General features: G+C 36.9%; 1 protein-coding gene across 5 annotated transcripts in view; it reads right to left on the bottom strand.

Moving 5' to 3' along the window:
* nav2b (neuron navigator 2b) overlaps positions 1 to 20741 on the bottom strand; it is an 87576-nt gene that overhangs the window by 16789 nt on the left and 50046 nt on the right. For 4 of the 5 annotated variants that reach the window (XM_082158900.1, XM_082158896.1, XM_082158898.1 and 1 more), the window contains 7 exons: positions 11086 to 11215; positions 6750 to 7047; positions 5470 to 6109; positions 3579 to 3962; positions 3302 to 3367; positions 2376 to 2527; positions 1479 to 1655 (listed from right to left, as the gene is read on the bottom strand). In XM_082158900.1, coding sequence (XP_082015026.1) covers positions 1479 to 1655; positions 2376 to 2527; positions 3302 to 3367; positions 3579 to 3962; positions 5470 to 6109; positions 6750 to 7047; positions 11086 to 11215 — 1847 coding nt within the window. The remainder of the gene's footprint in view (positions 1 to 1478; positions 1656 to 2375; positions 2528 to 3301; positions 3368 to 3578; positions 3963 to 5469; positions 6110 to 6749; positions 7048 to 11085; positions 11216 to 20741) is intronic. The other variant, XM_082158897.1, reaches the window with a different exon arrangement.

Here is a 20741-nt window from a genome sequence, read left to right as displayed (position 1 = left end):
AATATAGCTTAAACAATCGCCTAAATGCTTGAATATTAGTGTGGCGAGCAGGACGAGGCAGAGGGCCGTGAGAGAGCGGCACGAGGCCGGTGGCGTGATTACTGGTGAGCGACACCTGCGCGACGCACCGGTCTCGTATCTCTCACAAAGGAGCGGAAGCATAAAGGAGGAGCGACGACAGTGAGGAGCGAGAGAGGACAGGCCTGGAGTTATGTTGTGGTTTTTTATGTTTTATTATGTGACAGCAGTCGTCCGTGAGGGGTTGCTGTCTTATACTTTCGTTTTGTTGTTGATTTATTTGATGTCATTAAAGTCTTTAAATGTTCGCCGGTTCCCGCCTCCTTCTTCCTTCCCAGGTTTGGGAAGGAGTGAGAGAGTAACAAATCCCTCATACCTCTGTATGGAATTTGGTGCGTGTGTGCGTGTGAGAGAGAGAGAGTACCTGTATTTTTTTTTTTTTTTTTTTGTGTTTGAATAAAGGGTGACAGTCTTTCATAATCAACTGCTGTTGTGGACTATATACTGGAGAAGTATTTGTTCTCCATTTGAGTGAGATGTTTTTAGGTGGCTAATTGAGCAAAGTGCTTCCATATATTTTATTATTATTATTAGTATTAGTTCAAGAATAAAATAAAAATATCGGATTGATATCGGCATCGGCAAATAGCCAAAGCTGCGGCATCGGTATCGGAAGTGAAAAAGTGGTATCGGGACATCCCTAGTAATTACCATGTAATTCTGTAAATCTCCATGTAAATCCCATTTGTATATATCAAAATACCATAATATAATGGTACCACCACAGTGCTTTTAGGGGTCTGCAGTGCACATTCATTTCAAGAAATACAAATTTATTTAATGGTAAATCCTCTCTGAGCTTAGTTTTACATTTTTAAGCCAATAAAAAACAAACTTTGGGCAAAAATAACCCTGAAATATCTTATATTGAGTCATGCATCATTGTGAACAGCAACTGTGTTCTTTTTCACAAGCCTAAACACCACTGCTCATTGGCACATTGAAATCAACACCATCACCACCTTAGAAAGACATGAATCATAAATACAGAAAGCAAAAAAGAGCCTTGGGACAAGTGGTGCTGAGCCAAGGCAGGCGAGTTAATCATCAAATCAACATTAACTGTGGGGTAAAGGCTGCCAGGCCAACAAAGCCGCTCTTTGTTTGTTTGTGCTTTGGCGCAAGTAAGGACATACGTTACAGCCTGACTTTGTCAAAAGCCCTAACATTAATTACAACCTATCATTTATCTATTAGGTAACAGAACAAGGCAGGTCTATTTAGCACTTTTCCAAAAACATGACGTTATGGATTGAGTTGTTATGGTAAATTTTGATGGCAGACAGAAATGATAATAGTTCTTGGTATACACAGCAAATTACACACACACACACACACAAAAGGTCAAACTCCACTACAACCAAACTCTGTTCAATATAAGTATCATCCTGAAGTCTCACCTTCTTCCAGGCACTCACGGAACGATCCGGAGCTGCTCATAGTGCGGCTCTTTTCCTCCAGGGTCATTGAGGAATTCCTCAGACGTGGGTCACTGTAAGGGTCATACGGACCGTCGTGATTTCCCTGACCATTGGTCCCGCGCAAAGTTGCCATCTGTGAAGCAGTGGTGGGACTGCCTGGAATGTCAACACAGGGATCAAGGTTAAATAAGCACTACGATTAAACCCTAATGACATGAATGTGCATTCAAAGTTCACAGTAAGGGGGAGACTAGTACTTGTTTCAGTTGTTAAATCTCATGTAAACCAATAAATTAAATCATAATCCATAAGTGAGGATTCTAACATAAACTTTCTCTTTTTTTGGTAGGTAACTTGCTGCTAGAACCTTTTTTTTTGCTAGTTATGATACTCAGCAACAAAATAATATTACACAATAAAACAATTATGTGTGATTCTGATAAATCGATAATTATTTTCACATTATGGCAGATGACCAATAATTTTTTTTATTCTATACAATTTTGACTAAATAAATGAAAAATAAAACACTAAATATCAATCATTTAAAATGCTACAAGTGAATTTAGGCATCACAACATTATAATATACAGGATCAGAAAAAGATAATAATTTTGAGATTTAGATCACAGCAAAGGTACTCTAAATATAAAAATTGGGGAAATTAGCATTTTGAAATAACATTTACACAATTAAATAAAAAATATCCACTGATACCATTTAAAATAACAATTAAAACCAATACCAATTACAACTGATAAAAAATATATAATAATTATAATAATATCGACTAATAACCGACATTTAGTGCATGCCTAGTATAAACCACAGAAGTAGCCGATAAGACACTGGTTACGCAAGTTTGCTTGTTTTTACCAAGTGTGTTAAAGTTGAAGCGTGTGCCGGAGGGCGAGCTGAGTGTAGAGGCAGGGGTGTAGGGGGTCGAATCTGAGAGGCCAACAGCTGAGGGGGAACACAGCCAATCACGGGCCTCCTCATGACCTCTGACCTGAGGCCCATGGGCATACCTGCAGGTTTAAAACAAGTGTACATAAGTCCGTAGAACAGAATGTTGTTTTTCTCTTTCGCATAAAAGTTCTCATGAAAACAGCTCCAAGAAAAACGCCACAATGCCAGGAAAATTACAGTTATCCAATTTATGGTGGGTAACAGAAAACCTAAGTCCACAGCTATGAACTCCCATATTTATTTGCATACTGCAATATTTAACCAGCAGGTACATATGAAATAAAATACCATATTTCATTGTGTACTAAACAAATCAAAACTCACTTACAAACTACACTGGCATACTATTAATATACTGGTATACTATTATCATATGGTATGACAAAATCAGTGCTCCAGTTGAGCCACTGGCTCATAAAATCGAACATTTTGGAGATAAGTTACATATTTAGATTGACAGAATTAAAATATTTATTATTAAAAAAAAATTTGTGATCGTGTATCTTTAAATACAAGTAACGGTCCACTGTTCATTTTGAATCAGACATAAACATTTTGAAAAAAAGATTCACTGACAGAATGATTCAAACCCCTTACTCAGATCCGAGTTGAGACCGTTTCGTCATTCTTTTTGACTGACTCATTAAAAGAACCAGTTCAAAAGAGTAATTTGCTTGTGAATTGGTGAAACTGTATTTGTTGCATGTACGAAACTGAAGCAATTAACTCCACCTTACAGGTAGATTTTAAATCACAAGCCCTAATCACAATGCACAAAAGCAAGACAAAAACAAGAAGCAAAAGTGATAATTTGACCACACATATAGCATTACCTGTCCTGTTTCCGTGGCAGAGTGTTGTGGGTAAATTTAGGGCTAGCAGAGGGGGAGGACTGAGGGCTAGAGAAGGGTACAGGGGCAGACAAAACAAAAAGAAGCAGATAAAAGTGACAGAAAAAGGAGAGGAGATAAAGAAATGATTAAAGAGGAGTACATGTAAAGGAAGGTAGATCGCAAGTAGAGATAGCAACGCTATTTACAATTCACAAACAGCTGGAAGCATCATTTGTGTTGATGTAAAGTTAGCATGGTTGAACACTTAATTTCTTACCTGTCTGAGAGGCCAGTTCTAGCACTGTTGGTCCGATTAAGACATAAACCTTCCTTTCCCAAGGAAACATTTATAGAGTCAATACTGGTGTGGTTCGAGCTTTGACAAGGGAAGCCCAATCCATCCCTGCCTCCCCAAGGAAAGAAAGCCGATCCCGGGCTGGAGGCCACAGAGGAAAGTGTCTGCTCTCCATGACCTCCAGAGGGCACCGTCAGATTGTCACTGTAACCTGGACCGCTGCCTCCGCTGGTGACAGATGGCGTCTCCAGACAACCATTCTGCTGGATGGACTTGGCATGGGGATTGGAGATGATGGTGGAGTTCTTCATGTTCTCCGTGGTGGTGACCGGAGCTTGCTTATTGCAAGATTTGCTACCAAAGAGTCTGGTTGCAAAGGGGGAGAGGGATTTAACAATGAGACCGAATAAAAAAATGTGACTAAAATGGTCGTAAACGCGACCAAAAGTAAACATTTTGTGACAATAATTGAAAATCTAGGTTTTGTCAGTTGCCAGTGTCACTTGCACGCAGCAATGACCACAGCCGTGATGTTCTTTTTAGTGAGTCAGTAATATTCATGAAACGGTCTCAAACTCACGTTTGAATCAGATTTAATCAGTTAGAGAATCGTTCATAGAGCAGGAATGCGATGAGTGATTTCCCAAAAAACGACTATTGTGAACCATTTCTTTTTAATGCGTCAGTCAAAAAGATTCTTGAAACGGTCTCAAAATCACATGCAAATTAGCAGTTTGAATCAGACTCAATCAGTAAGAGAATCGTTCATAGCTTAGGCCACAATGACTGATTTGCAAACCAATGACTCTTATGATTTTTTAAAAATGCGTCAGTCTAAGATTTACAAACTTGCTTGTGAGTTAGTGGTTTAGATTAGATTCACAGCTATTAGTGAGTTCACAATTGACTCCCTCACTGAATCATGAGTCAGTTTTTGGCTATGGCAGATTCAAAGTGAACTTGGAACTGTTACTGTGATGTATATTTTAGGTTTGTAGGAATCATTCTATTTACAGACTGGTTATTAATATGAAAACACGTAATTAAAGATACATTTTCAAAACAGAGATCTGTTGTAATAAATGGTAATAAAAAAAAAAACTGAAATATTCGACAAAAAATATTATTAGTTACGCTATTCATTAACAAAGTAAGTTAATTTTATTAGTCTTTTGTTGTTGGGTGTCCAATCCTGCTCCTGGAGGGGCACTTTGTTTCAAAGTTTAGCCTAATTAAACACACCTGAACCATCTAATAAAGGTCTTCAGGATGAGTAAAAATGTCCAAGCAAGTGTGTTGGGGCATGTTGGATTACACTTAAAAAACTCTGCAGGACATTTGCCCTCCAGGAGCAAGATTGGACACCCCTGCTCTTCACAAAAGAAAATATGAGATAAGAAAAGTCTGGCATCTCTGATTTTTCTCATTACTTCATGGACTGACTGGTCAGATAACATCAGTCTATCTGTAGTCTGGTTCTACTAACTAGGAGAGCAATCAGTCACAGCTAGCAAGCTAATCAGCTAGAACAAACACTAGCTTCTTGGTCTGTGCCATGTCTAAGAGAAACATCAAGAAGCCCTAAGAAAATGCACTTGTGGTGGCCAGAAGACGCCTTTCAAGCCTCAGAATCTCAACCAACATCAAATCGCTCAGATAAACAATGAGTTCTGTGAACGCCGTCCAGCACCCAAGGAGGAGAATATTCTGGAACTCACACAACACAGCTGAGAACTGCTGTGTAAATATTTGAGGGACCTAAAATGGTGCTTTCATCCACATCAAGTAGAAATCATGCTTTTGCAAAATACATTTTTCATCAACAGTCTTTCAAGTCTTCATAAGCTAAACTCTGTGAATGTGGAGAACTTACCTACGAAGGGTTGGCGAGGACATTTCTGAATACTTTCCTCCTGTTTGCCTTCCAGCTTGGCACTGAGTTGGCATCCCCGTCTGGGTAGTTGCGCTAGTCTTAAGTACCTGGCTCTCCACATCGGAAAATATACCCTTCTCTCGGTCCGTCTGGTTAGTAGTTCCCATTGGGGACTTGACTAAGTTGCGACTCTTAGGGTTGGGAAGTGTGGCAGTACCCTTATTGCAAAAATTTGCATCAAGACTCGAGATGTTAGTGCGGTTAGAACAGCGAGCAGTGCCGGTACGGCTAGGTCTCGGTAAACTGCGATACTGAAGAGTTGTCCGAGCACTTGGAGGAAGGTATCCATCATCAAGAGCCGTCTGCCGACACACAATTCGACTCCCAGAAAATGCGACTGATTTTGGTATCTTGCCCACTGTAGCGGACCCGCTAGTTACCACAGCACCACTCGTGGTTATTGTCGCCATTGCGCCCGGAGCTTTCTTGAAGCCAAAAGTACTGGTCGGGGTGCGTACGTTTGAATTGAGGGGAGGCTTCTTGGTGTCATCAACACTTGAGGAATGGGTGCCGTTGGAGCGACCTTTCTCTGACACCTTAGCATCGTCGGTCTTACTTGTGGGATGATCAACAACACGGACTGTCGAGCACAAAATGAAATCATATTTTCAACAGTTTTGAATACAGTAGCACAGTCCATGTCGTGACTCATCTGAACATAAGCCTTAGCAAAGGTGATCTGTGATAAGATTTCTTTGACTGTCATCACTCAAGAAACCACATGAAAACAGAGATATGGCTCAGTCAGTGTTGTTATCTTTAACTAAAACTATTAAAACAATGTTAATTGAAATATTAGATTAAAACAAACTTCATAATAAAAATTACAATATAAAAATCAACATCAAAATATTAATAAATACTATAATACTCTATAAGTAACACTGGACTAGATTGTATTTAGCTTGTGAGCAAAATAAACTGTTTAAATTTCAGTTATTTTTAAAGGGATCAACCTAAAATGAAAATTCTGACATAATGTATTCCAAACCTGTATGACTTACATTCTTCTGTGAAGCACAAAAGGAGATACATTGAAAAATGCCTCATTGTTTTTTTTCCATACATAAACAAAACATGTTTTTGGACCCCACTGATTTTGGATGAAGTGTTCTTCAAAATAGCTTCTGTGTTCCACAGAAGACGACGACATACAGGTTTGAAAGACACGAGGTTATGCTAATTGTGACATCCATGCAACATCACGTCTAAACTATTACCATGTGCCTTGAGTGAGCTGCAGTTTGTAGATGTTGTTGCCTTTGTCCGTGGAGAGGTGACGCCCACCTGAGCGGTCATTCCCCGCCTCCAAGAGCCCGTCTGGGAGATGGTAGGAGTCTTGCGACCCATCAAGCTCCGTTCTGATTCATCTGAGAAATCTGAAGACCTGTGGTTCCATTTCGTTGTGGTCTCCATTTTGATGCCACCGTTAGAGCAGCCTTCTGAACGTTTAAGGTCGTTGTTGGACCAGTTGGGGTTGTGTTTCACTGCAGAGTGCTTCTCCGCATCCGTCTGGAACTGTGGGTGAAAAAACTAAATCGTTAGCCGCAAAGAAATGTTCTGGTCTTCAAACTTCAGAGAATATAAATCTGTTTTTTGCAAATCAGTAAAATATCTATCTATGGTATGTTATGTGGTGTGATATGTGTTCTACACCAGTTCAATTTCTCGTTAACACAAACATCAAATAAGCAAATCACATGGCAGCAACTTAACGCATTTAGGCATGTAGACATGGTCAAGACGATCTGCTGAAATTGAGCGTCAGAATGGGGAAAGATGATTTAAGTGACTTTGAACGTGGTATGGTTGTTGGTGCCAGATGAGCTGGTCTGAGTATTTCAGATACTGGGATTTTCACGCACAACCATCTCTAGGGTTTACAGAGAATGGTCTGTAAAAGAGTGAGCGGCAGTTCTGTGGGCGAAAATGCCTTGTTGATGCCAGAGGTCAGAGGAGAATGGCTAGACTGGTTTGAGCTGATAGAAATGCAACAGTAACTCAAATATCCACTCATTACAACCGAGGTCTGCAGAAGAGCATCTCTGAACGCACAACACATCGAACCTTGAAGCAGATGTGCTACAGCAGCAGAAGACACACCAGTGTCACTCCTGTCAGATAAGAACAGGAAACTGAGGATACAATTCTAACGGGCTCAACAAAATTGGACAATAAAAGACTGGGAAAACGTTTGCCTGGTATGAGGAGTCTCGATTTCTGCTGAGACATTTTGATGGTAGGGTCAGAATTTGGTGTAAACAACATGAAAGCATGGATCCATCCTGCCTTGTATCAATAGTTCAGGCTACAGGTGGTGTAATGGTGTGGAGGATATTTTCTTGGCACACTTAGTACCAATTGAGCCTGACCATGTCCATCCCTTTATGACCACAGTGTAGTACTCATCGTCTGATGGATACTTCCAGCAGGATAACGCGCCATGTCAAAAAACTCAAATTAATTTGGACCAAAATCTATGAGGAATGTTTCCAGCATCTTGTTGAATCTATGCCAAGAAGAATTAAGGCAGTTCCGAAGGCTACTAGCAAAGTGTATCTAATAAAGTGGCCAGTGAGTGTACATAATGCATATAGTTTTGTGAAACATTCTTTTTTTTATAATTTTCTTTAGTATAAAAGTCAATTATTTAATATTATTTAATTTTATAATATCAGACTTGATATTTCTCACACATGGTATAAATTATTGATTATATATAAAATCATATAACTGTTTTCTCATTTTCAGAAGCGGATCTCTGCCAAAGGTATCATCAATATTTGAGAGACCTTTGCATGAAAAAGTAAATAAAAAGTCACCGACAGCTAATTTGCGTCTTATTTATTCAGCAACACCATCAACGGTCATCATAAAATCTGATTATGTGAGACATAAGGGCCAACTCGTTCATTACATGACCTTCCACAACGTAGCCAAGATGATATCACCCCCTCTTAGAAAGTCCGTTGTTCAGCTGCTACTGAAAATCCTCATAAAAAATTATTGCCAGGGAAAGAATGTTAATAGTCTCCAGTTGTTATCAGGCCAATTCCAAAACATTGTTATCTCAACGCCGATACAATAAATCCTTCCTCCACTCCAGCCTGAAGAATGAGGGAAGACTATATAGGGAAAAAGTACAAGGGTGTGGAAGTGAAAGGTGGCAGATATTTGGCTTCAGACGCACTTTTGAGTCATGGTTCTAAACTCTTCTAAATTTGAAATCAGGCTACTAGCAGGTTTATTGTAGTTAACTAAAACCCTAAAAAACATTTTCATTACTTGAAATAAAATAAACATAAAAAAAATTTTAAAAAAGTATTTCAGCTAGTCGCCAAAGCAAATTTTGTTTTAAGTTTTCATTTAGGCCACGGTCACACAGCAGCAGAATACGGTCGTCAGTCCTAGTAATTGAGTCCTTAATACGATTACGTTCACACACATTTCAGTTATTTACTGTGTTAAAACCGCATTCTATAACTGAACTCACACCTGTACATTTTTAGAACTCAAAACCACATTCTCGGAAAACCCTTGCTGAGAGAACAGAACCGGACTGGACAACTAGTTGTCTGTCACGTCATACAGTGCGTGAGAGCCGCTCTGCGCTGCACAAACGAGTGTGTTGAAGGTTTTCGTGTGTGGTTTTGCTTTCGGTAACTTGCAGCGACAGAGATATGAGCTGAAGGTTTTAGATCCAGTCACTGTTCTCAACTGGAGCAGCTAGTGACTCAAATGCTCCGCTCGGTTGATGATTTGACGGATGAACTCGGGACTCAATTGGACTCGTCATGTCCAAAGAAATAAGACTTTTCAGTTGCATGGACGTCGCCATCTTTGATATAACTTTGGTCACTGTCGTTAAGAGAATACGGGCTTGACTCCTGTTGCACGTTCATACAGACAATATTCGAGACGCTACTGTAAGTTGCTGTTTGAACGGGACATTTCGAGACTCACACCTGTAAGTAAATGCGGTTGTCATTCCCAAAGACTGTGTGAATTGAAAAAAATGTCAGTGTGAACGTAGCCTTAGTTTAAATTGATGTATTTAAAAAAATCTATATAGAAATATTTTAAACAATAACTGAATAAGAACATTAAAGTGAAAAAATACACAACAAAATTCCTAAAACTTTAATTAATTAAATTACAATAAAAAACCTAAAATAAAAACTAATTCGAACTAATAATAAAAAAAAAAAACTAAAATAGTATCTCAATAATACTAAAATAACACTGGGTACTGAAAACCACATCTGGGCCTTTTTTCTTTTTTTTTGCAGTACCAAGATCAAAAACAAATGGAGAAACATGAGTGTTTTCATCTAAGGAAATGAATATGGAAGACTGTAGATAAATAAGGTCATGGATTTAATATTTAAAGACCAACACAAATGCACAAACCGAGAAGCCACAGGTGTGAACAAACTTATTGGCACAGAATCCAGGGTGCCACGTCTGGATTTACAGAGCTCATCTTGTTAGAACAGGCTAGATAGACACAGTGGCTTAGCTTCACTGTACTGGTCCATTTGTTCAGCATAATGTTAACCTGCTTTGAGCTTGTAAAGATGATCAATCACCGGGGCAGAGTTGAGTCGGTCTGCTGACTCACACTCACAAAGACTGCACACAGCGGGTTCAGGCCAATTCTGATAAGGGCCCACCAATGTTTCATTGAATCAAAAGCGACAATGAAGCAACAGAACCGCTCCCAAAGCACTGCTATAAATGTGCAGGCCTGTTTTTGATTGCATGTAATGATAAACAGAGATGGTGAATACAATTAAAGGACTTTTTAACAGTTCAACATGATATTTGTAAGACTGCAAGATTTCTCTGTATTATGGCTCTATATATGGGTGTCTTCAAAGTTAGGCACTTTTATGCCCCAGGGGTTGATTTTTATTCAAATGAACAGATTTCAAAGTTTTATATAAAGGTTTACGATGCATTTATTATTGATATTAACGATCAACCCTAGTGAAAAAAAACAAAAAAAACAATGTATTTGAAATACATTTATTTTATGCTAAGTGTACTACAAAAACATACAAATAAAATTACATATTTTTGTACTTAATATAAATAACCTGCAATTAATTTTAAGTATACTTTTTTTGTATACTTTTGGTATACTAAATTGGTATACTTAAAGTCTGCTAAATTGGAACAAAATAAAAATAATAATAAAACATATACATACATATACATATTAAAAGTTACATTAAAACTTTTTAGTGCCTTTATCAGTTATACTGTATAGATTACTCAATAGATTTATATTAAAATAATATTAAATAGATTTTAATTTACTATTGTTCCAGACTCAGACTTTCTTAATATATTTAATATATTAATAATATATATCTTGATATATGAAAATGCATCATTATATATATATAGTATATATATAGAACGATAGATGTAGACTTTATAATGTTAATGTTTTTTGAGAGTGTTCTGTTGTTTCCTATGTGAAGTTCTACAGATGTTTCTGATTCTGTAGACCACGAGGCTCTGAAGTTGCCTTTGGTATCAATGACTGACCTGTTCATCTACGTCTCTGTGTGGGACAGATGGGGTGTTGACGTAGGAGCTAAGGGACGAGCTGGTGTTGAGGTCATCTGTGTCCAAGGTGTCACTGATCCCGCTGCTGACTGAGCTGCTGTCGTCCCAACTGAGAACAAAGAGGAAAGAGAGAGGAACAGTTTATTCTCTACATTTCTGAGGAACACGATATCAATATAGTGAAAGGAAGACTGCGAGAAATAAAACAGAATACATGGATTCAGAATGTTCAGCATAATATGGAAAATGTAGGAATGGAAGGAAAGGTAAGCAAAAACAACATCTGTGGAGAGTCATGAAGTCTGCACCGGGACAGTGAGGGCATAAAAACCTGCATTCCCATCATGCTTCAGACATTAGGCGCGTCTCTCTGCTCCTCAAAACTTGTTTTAATTAGCTCTGCGCCTCAAATTCTCAGTGCGCTCTGCTTTGCTATCCCCCCACGAAATCCATTAGGATGCTCAGCAGGACTCAACCAAAATCATATGGACCAAAGGCACTACTAGATAAAGGGAAAACCTAGTTGTGAGAGGATTTGGATTGTACATTTTATTGTCAAATCATAAAAACTGACAGCAATAGAACTAACAATTGTGCTATTGTAGCTTAAATCAGGCTAAAAAAAGTGTCCTAATTTTTTAAAACCTGACAAAATCAGCAGTTGTGCTATTTTAGCTTAAATATGGCATCATTTTTATGTTTTTTTTCAAATAAAATTTGACAACAGAATTAGCAAATGTGAAAATTTATTTAGAATCTGGCAAAAAAAAAAAAGACATTTATTCGACAATACCAGAATCAACATTTTGCTACTTTATCTCAAATCACGAAAAAAGGTTCTTATTCATATATGAGCAATATCACATGAGTATATGTGATATGGCTTCATATCAGCATGGCTGTGATTCAGCAATAGGTAATCACAACTGTGCTGATATAGAGCAATATGGCACAACTACGAGTGTGATATTGCTCATATATAAGTACATATATAAAACATATGTGATCTCAAATAAATAAAAGTTTTATTTATTTATTTGACAAAGTCTGACAATAACAGGATCATACATTTGGATCATTTATTTTGAATAAAGACAGTTTTTATCCATGTTGGTAAAGCTAATATCACACTATTCTCAAGATTCTCAAATCAAGATTTGAGAGAGAGAGAAAATTACACTTGCTGATATGAATGTATTGTGGGTGTGTAAACAGGAAGTCCCTCCATGCTATTTGCTAAATCCAAACACAGACTGCCCAAACTCCCACAAGCCACCAGTTATGGCTACTCCAGCCTTGAGCGATGCTAAAAGAACTAGCTTTATCAACAGTGTGTGGCAACAAAACATCTTATCAACACCTAAGATACCACATAATCCTCCTCATTTCTCATGATCATTCAGGCAAACAAACCAGCCCATAAGCTCATTCACAGACAGTCATGAATCAAGAGAGGCGTGTGTTCAAACATCCACCACAGTCCTGACGTCCTGCGAAAGACCTGAATAAATACTTGTTTTGATATGAGCAAAGTCCCCATAGCTCAAGTCTGTCATAACTGACTCGACATAACTGGCGTGAAAGGACGTCTGTGGTTCCTGTTTTAATGAGCTGTGAGAAAGTTGGTCCCATTGGAGCTATTTGTCACTAATAGCTCTCACACACACACACTGTGCTAATGTGTTTGTCTGCTTGCACGTCTCTGCTTAAATGATCTGCTTCATTCATCATTTGCCATATGCTGTCAGATGCTATAGATGGCAAATGCAAACAAACACCAAAAAAGCCCCCAAAAATAGAAAGAAAACAGACACGAATGAGTCATTTCTTCCTTTTTAAAGACGCCATGAAATCCAAATCATTGTTTTGTAGATTTTAGTGCGTTTGGTTTATCTGAAGCCATTTACACAGTAGTGCCCAACTAAAAGTTTTAGTAAAAGTCTTTGTCTTCTAAGAAAATGCAGCAAAAATATTACAATTAAATGATTATATTAAATTTGAATATACATGAAATATTAGTTTATTATTGATACTATTAAAATGATTAAGAAATAATATTTTTAAAGAGATTTTTGAGAATATTTTAAATAACATTAATAGATTATTAAATGGAATGAGAACGCCTATATAAATATTAAATGTTAATTTTTTTATATTCATTAAATATTAATTTACTACTACTACTACTACTACTAATATTAAAGTATTCATAAGATATTTTTATTAGATTATTTTAGCATGACAATGAAAAGTTTTATTAAATTAGAATGAGAACCTGCCACCTGAAACTGGCTCGTAAAAGTAAAAAAGGGGGAAAACTATTTAAAAAAAGTAAATACGAAAGTAAGTAGGTCAGTATTTATTGTAAATAGTAAGTAGTATTTTATTGCAGTGTACATATAAAGTAATACTACAAGTAAAACTCTATGAATTAATGCTTTAAATACGTTGTATTGAATAAATGAGGTCAGCCCGACCAACTCCTATGCAATATTGTCCCATTTTTTAAGTTACACAACAGAACAGGTCAACATACAATTTCCTTGTTGACCAGCAAGTCAATCTCTCTGATCTTTACAACAACAAAACAAAGTTCTGCAAAAGTTCTACACAATACTTCTCACATGAAAGCGAGAGGAAGAGAGGGTGTGGGTGGCTTAGAGGGTAGAGGTGGGTCAGAAAGTGGTACTTTTATACATGTTCAAAGAATTTATTCCTCTCTTTCTTTCTTTCTTTCTTTCTTTCTTTCTTTCCAATATAATCCAAAGACATTCCTCCCCTTGCTTTGCCCAAGTGCAAACCAGCCCAAAATAGAAGGGGAGTGTGCAAAATATTGCCTCCGAACTCTTTAGAAAGAGGCATGGAATTCAAACAAAGGAATTTTCTGAAATGTCAGAGAGAAAATAAACATTTTGAATAAATTAAAAGCACAAAACAGAGTTAAAAACTTAAGAACTATTGGTAAAGAGTGACTACAACCTATGGCTCATCTGTCATATTCTCAATTAAAATAAGACAATTATTGACATACGATAAAAGTACAGAGACATTGATGTGAATAACATATCACAGATAATTTGATGAACATTTTTTTCATGTTGAAATATGACTTTTTATTGCGAAATCTGGTATCATTGGTATCGAGGCACAATGGTTGAGGTCGATTTTAGAACGATACATGTGAGATTTGTGAGACATAAGTGAAACTGCAACATCAAGCCTCAAAAAGAATGCAAAATGACCACGAACATTTGATAAAAGTAATCCATTCATCTCATGCACTATTTACCAGGTCTTCTAGAGCCAATGAACAAACCATTCTGAATGATTTGTTCACAAATGACTCAGACTTGTGTGATCACAGCTTACCGGAGATGAAGATCAGATATGAATAACGACTTAAATTTGATCTGTTTCTTACCTCAAGTTATTGAATGGCCTCAGAGTACTTCGAATATAGCAAATGGGTTGTGTGGACTACTTTTATGAACCTTTAGGATTCTCTTAAGGTGATTGTGTCCTTTTTTTAGGCTTGATATCTTCAGCCAGCGTTGAAAAGTGCTAATTTCTCATCTTATGTTCCACAGACAAAAAGTAATTTGAGTTTGGAATGACACAAGGGTGATTAAACAATGACAAAATGTGCTTTATTTAATCCCAACTGCAGTCTAAGAGGCAACGAAGCAAATCATACAGTCAAACCTGCTTTGAATAAAAACGGCAGAAAACTTCTCTCTCTCTGAGACAAGAGAACAATCCCTCACCACCAACACCGACAACATTCACCAATAATCTTAAACTAATATTATGAATTGGCAAATTTAATTAATTAGCAGTGACAGAGGACACAGGTGTGACACGGCCGAGCGCAAACCGCCACAAAACAACCTGTCATCTATCCCGCCATAGTCAAACACGTGCGTGCATGCAGAAAACACCGGCACCCGTCCCTTCCCCCGTCTGGGACATTAGATTAGTGTCAAGCCCCAAAGAAGTAAAAGCATATAGTGGGGGTTGATCCACAGGGCAGGAAATTGGTTTTTTTTCTAAAGACCTGTTATTAGAAGAGCAGCGTGGAGTTGTGAGCTACAGCTTGACTGCACACACCACCCTTGTCCTGTTTGCTTTGGGTGGCCTATCAATTAGTTCTGCAAGGATACCCATCTCTACAGCAACCCCAGCCCTGTTGCCAGGCATTGTGGGAGATCAGGAAAGGTACTTTAACCAGGAACAGCAAGACAAAAAAAGTGTATGGATAAGCTTACAAGCTTGTTGCTTTGAGAAAAATGTTCATGTTAATTGTTATGGTGGTGGCGACTAGTTTGGGGTTGGCAAGATTTTTTGTTTGTTTGTGAAAGAAGTATTTTATGCACACCAAGGCTGCATTTATTTGATCAAAAATACAGAAAAAAAACTGTAATGTTGTGAAATATTAGTACAATTAAAAATATCAGTTTTTTTTTATTTTAATACATTGTAAAATAAAATGTATTCCTGGCGATGTACTGAATATTCAGCAGCCATTACTTCGGTCTTTAGTGTCATCTCTGATTATTATCAATGTTGAAAACAGTTGTGCTGCTTAATAATTTGTTGAATAGAAATGTGAAAAGAACAGAATTTAGATCAAATAGAAATCTTTTGTGACCATATAAATGTATTTACTGGCATTTTTGATCAAGTTGATGCATCTTTGCTGAATAAAAGTATTAATTTCAAAAAAAAAAAAAAATTTGATGGACCCCAAACCATTGAATGATAATGTGTTTAAATAAAGTAAAACAGACAAAGCTGTGACAGTGTCCTAAATTTTGAGATTGTCAATACCTGACAAAAAGCAAGAAAGAGGTTTCTCGACACACGTACCAAACCTGAACACAATCACAGTCCTCACCTTTCATACTGTTACAAAATACATAAAGTACATAAATCATACTGGAAATTCTGCCTTAAATTGTGATTTCTGAGTATACTGTATAAAATTAAACATGACGACAATAATTTTCATACACATTTACTGTACAAATCCAATTCTTAATCAGTATATTCTTCTTTTTTTTTCAACAAACAAAAAAATCTTTCAAAATGCACCTGAGAAACAAAATAGCATCAAGATATTAATATTACAAATTTTCACTTGTTTTAAACATTTTATTTTTATTTTATAACAGCAATATTTAGCATATATAAAAAATATATTAAATGTATATTTCATTTTATTCTAATACAATCTAAGATCAGTAAAGCGGTGCAACCACACACCTTTCTCTTTCACACTCAGACACTCACACAAAAACAGTCCCACGTGGCAAAGCAACTTTCCACCCCATAAATCCTCAAACAAAGAAAATTCCTCCTCTCTACCTCAGAGTGTCGGAGCCAGGCTGCAGAATTCCCTGGCAAGAGCCTGATCCCGGGACAACCGGCGAGAGGCCGCTAAAGTTTGGCTGAGTGGCAGGCAGCTTCATGAGTAAAGCTCCACTGCACTCCTTCCCTCACTCTGCCTCTCACTGCTCTGAGAGAGAGAGACCGATTCTCCCCGCAAACACACACACACACACACACACACAAACCCAGCAGCCAACCACAAGCTGAGGGGAGCGGCTTTACCAACTGAAGGAATGGTAATCTGATCACAAAGCAGTCTTTAAGCCCGGCAGGACTTCAAAAGGAGATGGCTGTTGACTCTATAAACTGGTCTCAGAACAGAGCTGGATTAGAAAGAATGTCAAGATGTCAATTAAGTTGAATTATTCATGTGTAATGAGCTAAAGCTTTAAATCAAATTGTGTTTTCAAGTGGACGAAAAACCTGCTATTATCAACTTTTTATTGTGAATACTCACAAATCAACCTAAAGTTCTCTCAGATGGGGAGAGGGCCAATTAATGGCAAACAGTAGGAGATATAGTATATCTCAGTATAGATCTATAGAATTAATGTGAACACAAGTGGTCAACTAATGCATCTTAATGGCCAATGCTGATGCTAATATCTAGAAGAGACCATATAATATATGGAAAAATATGGAACAAAAAGGAAGATATTTAGAAAAATTTCCATGCAATGTTGTTTTGGACCCCATTGACATCCATTGTAGAGACAAAAACAGTTCTTCAAAATATTGTCTTTTATGTTCCACAGAAGAAGAAAGTCATATAGGCTTGGAACAACATGAGTGTGAAAAATTATGACAATTTAAATTTTGGGGTGAACTATCACTTTAAACATTTTGGGAGATCCAAGATGAGAACAATTTTATTTTAGCTTGTATATATTTTTTAATTGTTTTAGTAATTTTGTTTTGTTTTGTTTTGTGCATTTGTAATAATTCCTTTTAAAACTATAATTCTACATAGCTTTAATTTATTTATTTAAGTAATTTTAGTACTTTCAGCTTTTTTCAGTTAGTTGCTAAGGCAATATTTCAAGTTAAACATTTTCATCTTATATTTATGTTTATATTTTATTTCATATATCAACTGGTGGCAAGCAAATGTGTTTTCAAAAGTTTGTCTTTCATCTCAGTAGGAGAGGTTTGACAGTCACCGTCTTCACACGAGTTAGATCTGGACATCTGCGTTGTGTCGTAAATCCCAGGTGACCTTACAGGTTTGAGGCAAGGCAGGTTCCTACACGAAATGTGTTTGTGTGTACGTTAAAAGTGTGTGTAGGTGTGTGAAGGAGTAGGCTAATCTTCTAAAGCACACCATCTTTTGTGATAAGTTACGGCTTAAGTGTGTTTTTACAGCTTGGAAGCATAGTCCACCGTGATGCGAGTGTGGGAATCCATTTTCGGTTTACAGTTCTGTGTCTGTCTGGGGTTTAGCGTGTGGCTAGCTTGTGGCTAAAAGGCACAAAGTCAATAAGTGACTAACCTACAGACTTCACCAAACCCGGCCAATTAGTTCATTCCGCAATGCTTCACGTTCTCATGCCCTGTTGTTCACAAAAGTTTTTAAGGGTCACATCCCATAGTTAAAGGTCAAGCTGCCTTAATCCTTAGCGGAAAGATCCTGCTAACAGACAAAGATGCAATTTTGTTGCGTTTACCAAAACAGCAAACAACATTTTTGGCCTTAAACATTGGCAAAAAACTTTGTGGGCAAACGAGACCATATATATGTAGCATCTGAGCTGTTTTTGTATACACAAATACATAAAAACACAAGTAGCTGCTAATCTTGCTAGCATTAAAACCATTATAAGTGCAAATAAACGTTTAAAAATCATTGGGGATGTGTATATATATATATATATATATATATATGTATAGTGTGACTGTGACAAGAGGTTTCTGTCTTCATAGAGCAGTTTTGAGTGTGTGACTTTGTATAATAACACAGAGGCAGACAGAAAAAGAGAGAGAGAGAGAGAGAGAGAGAGAGAGAGAGAGAGAGAGAGATTCCAGCCCTCGTGCCCAAACCTTTGCCGCCAGACGTTTGTAATGACAGAGCTGCTAGTGAGCACGAGGAATTCGGAGTAGTTCCTTTCTCCATCCTGCTCGCATTCTCTCTCTTCTCTTCAACATGAATTAAACATAACATTAAATATAACAAGACAACAACTTTTTTAGCCCTCAAACGTCGGTTGCTGTGACTTTGGGCTGATTTCTAGGGAACCGCAGAGCATGATTTGAATCGTTTTGAATATGGAAAAAATTGTTAAACATGCAAAGGCAAAGCAGCTTGCAACAACAACATACTAGATTTGCGTAATACGTGTGATAAAATATGCGTCATAAAAAACAATCACAATTCAGTATCTAACAACGCCTTCATCGCAAATATGCAGCACATGACAAAGCAATGATCAAACAAGATAGAAGTCTATATTTGAACATATAGTCAGTCATATTGTGAAGTACAGTACAGTACAGTTTTCTATTTTAAAACGTAATTTGTTCCTGTGACGGCAAAGCTGAATTTTCAGCATCATTACTTCAGTCTTCATGATGATGTGCTGCTTAATATTTTTTGGAAACTGTGGATAATTGTTTTTAGGATTCTTTGATGAATTGAAAGCTCAAGAACATTTATTTGAAATAGAAATATTTTGTAACATTTTAAATAGCTTTACTGTATCTTTTGGTACACTGAGTTGAGATAGAAATAATATGCTATTTGTATAAACTAGGGTAAACTGCATGAGCAAAGGTGGGTATTCAGTGAAAATATGCTTTGTCAACAAGGCTGAACATTTTACAGTAATTTAAAATTAACTGCAAAAAGTGTAAAATTAGAAACGTTAGTAGTAGAACAGTTCTCACCTCACAAATGCTAAGATAAAAATAAATCTAGATAGAGAAGAGCTCTATTGTAGCCAATGGGTCTGTAGGGGCGAAGAGGACACTAAGCTCATGACTATTTCTCTATTGTTGTTTTCTTTCCTTCCTGTGTTTCCATCCCTTTATTTCACTTCTATGTGTTCTTTTGTTGCAAATACACAAGCCACACTGAAACAACACAAATATTCTCTTGTTCTCGTTCTCTGTCTCTCACTTTCACTCACAGAATACACAGCGACAGCACATGATGGTACACAAAAGCTGCACATTTTGCACTGTTTTTTCCCCCCTAAAATATAAATTCTCATATGAAATACCTGTACAAAATGAGATCATCACAATATCGACTATCATACTATAGCTTAAGCTATATGTTAATAATTTATAGTTAAACAAATAGACAGATAGATAGATAGACAGATAGATAGATAGATAGACAGATAGATAGATAGACAGACAGATAGATAGATAGACAGATAGATAGATAGATAGATAGATAGATAGACAGATAGACAGATAGACAGATAGATAGATAGATAGATAGATAGATAGACAGACAGACAGACAGATAGACAGACAGACAGACAGGTAGATAGATAGACAGATAGACAGATAGACAGATAGATAGATAGATAGATAGATAGATAGATAGACAGACAGACAGACAGATAGACAGACAGACAGACAGGTAGATAGATAGACAGATAGATAGATAGATAGATAGATAGATAGATAGATAGACAGACAGACAGACAGATAGACAGACAGACAGACAGGTAGATAGATAGATAGATAGACAGATAGACAGATAGATAGATAGATAGATAGATAGATAGACAGATAGACAGATAGACAGATAGATAGATAGATAGATAGATAGATAGATAGACAGATAGATAGATAGACAGATAGACAGATAGATAGATAGATAGATAGATAGATAGACAGATAGACAGATAGACAGATAGACAGATAGATAGATAGATAGATAGATAGACAGATAGACAGATAGACAGATAGATAGATAGATAGATAGATAGACAGATAGACAGATAGACAGATAGACAGATAGATAGATAGATAGATAGATAGATAGATAGATAGACAGATAGACAGATAGACAGGTAGATAGATAGACAGATAGACAGATAGATAGATAGATAGATAGATAGATAGATAGATAGATAGACAGATAGACAGATAGACAGATAGATAGATAGATAGATAGATAGATAGATAGATAGACAGATAGACAGATAGACAGATAGATAGATAGATAGATAGACAGACAGACAGACAGATAGACAGACAGACAGACAGGTAGATAGATAGACAGATAGACAGATAGA

Source organism: Leuciscus leuciscus (genome assembly GCF_965113295.1).
Source record: "Leuciscus leuciscus genome assembly, chromosome: 25".
NCBI lineage: Eukaryota > Metazoa > Chordata > Actinopteri > Cypriniformes > Leuciscidae > Leuciscus > Leuciscus leuciscus.
The sequence above is the reverse complement of the archived record's forward strand: the minus strand, read 5'-3'. Positions and strand labels throughout refer to the sequence as shown.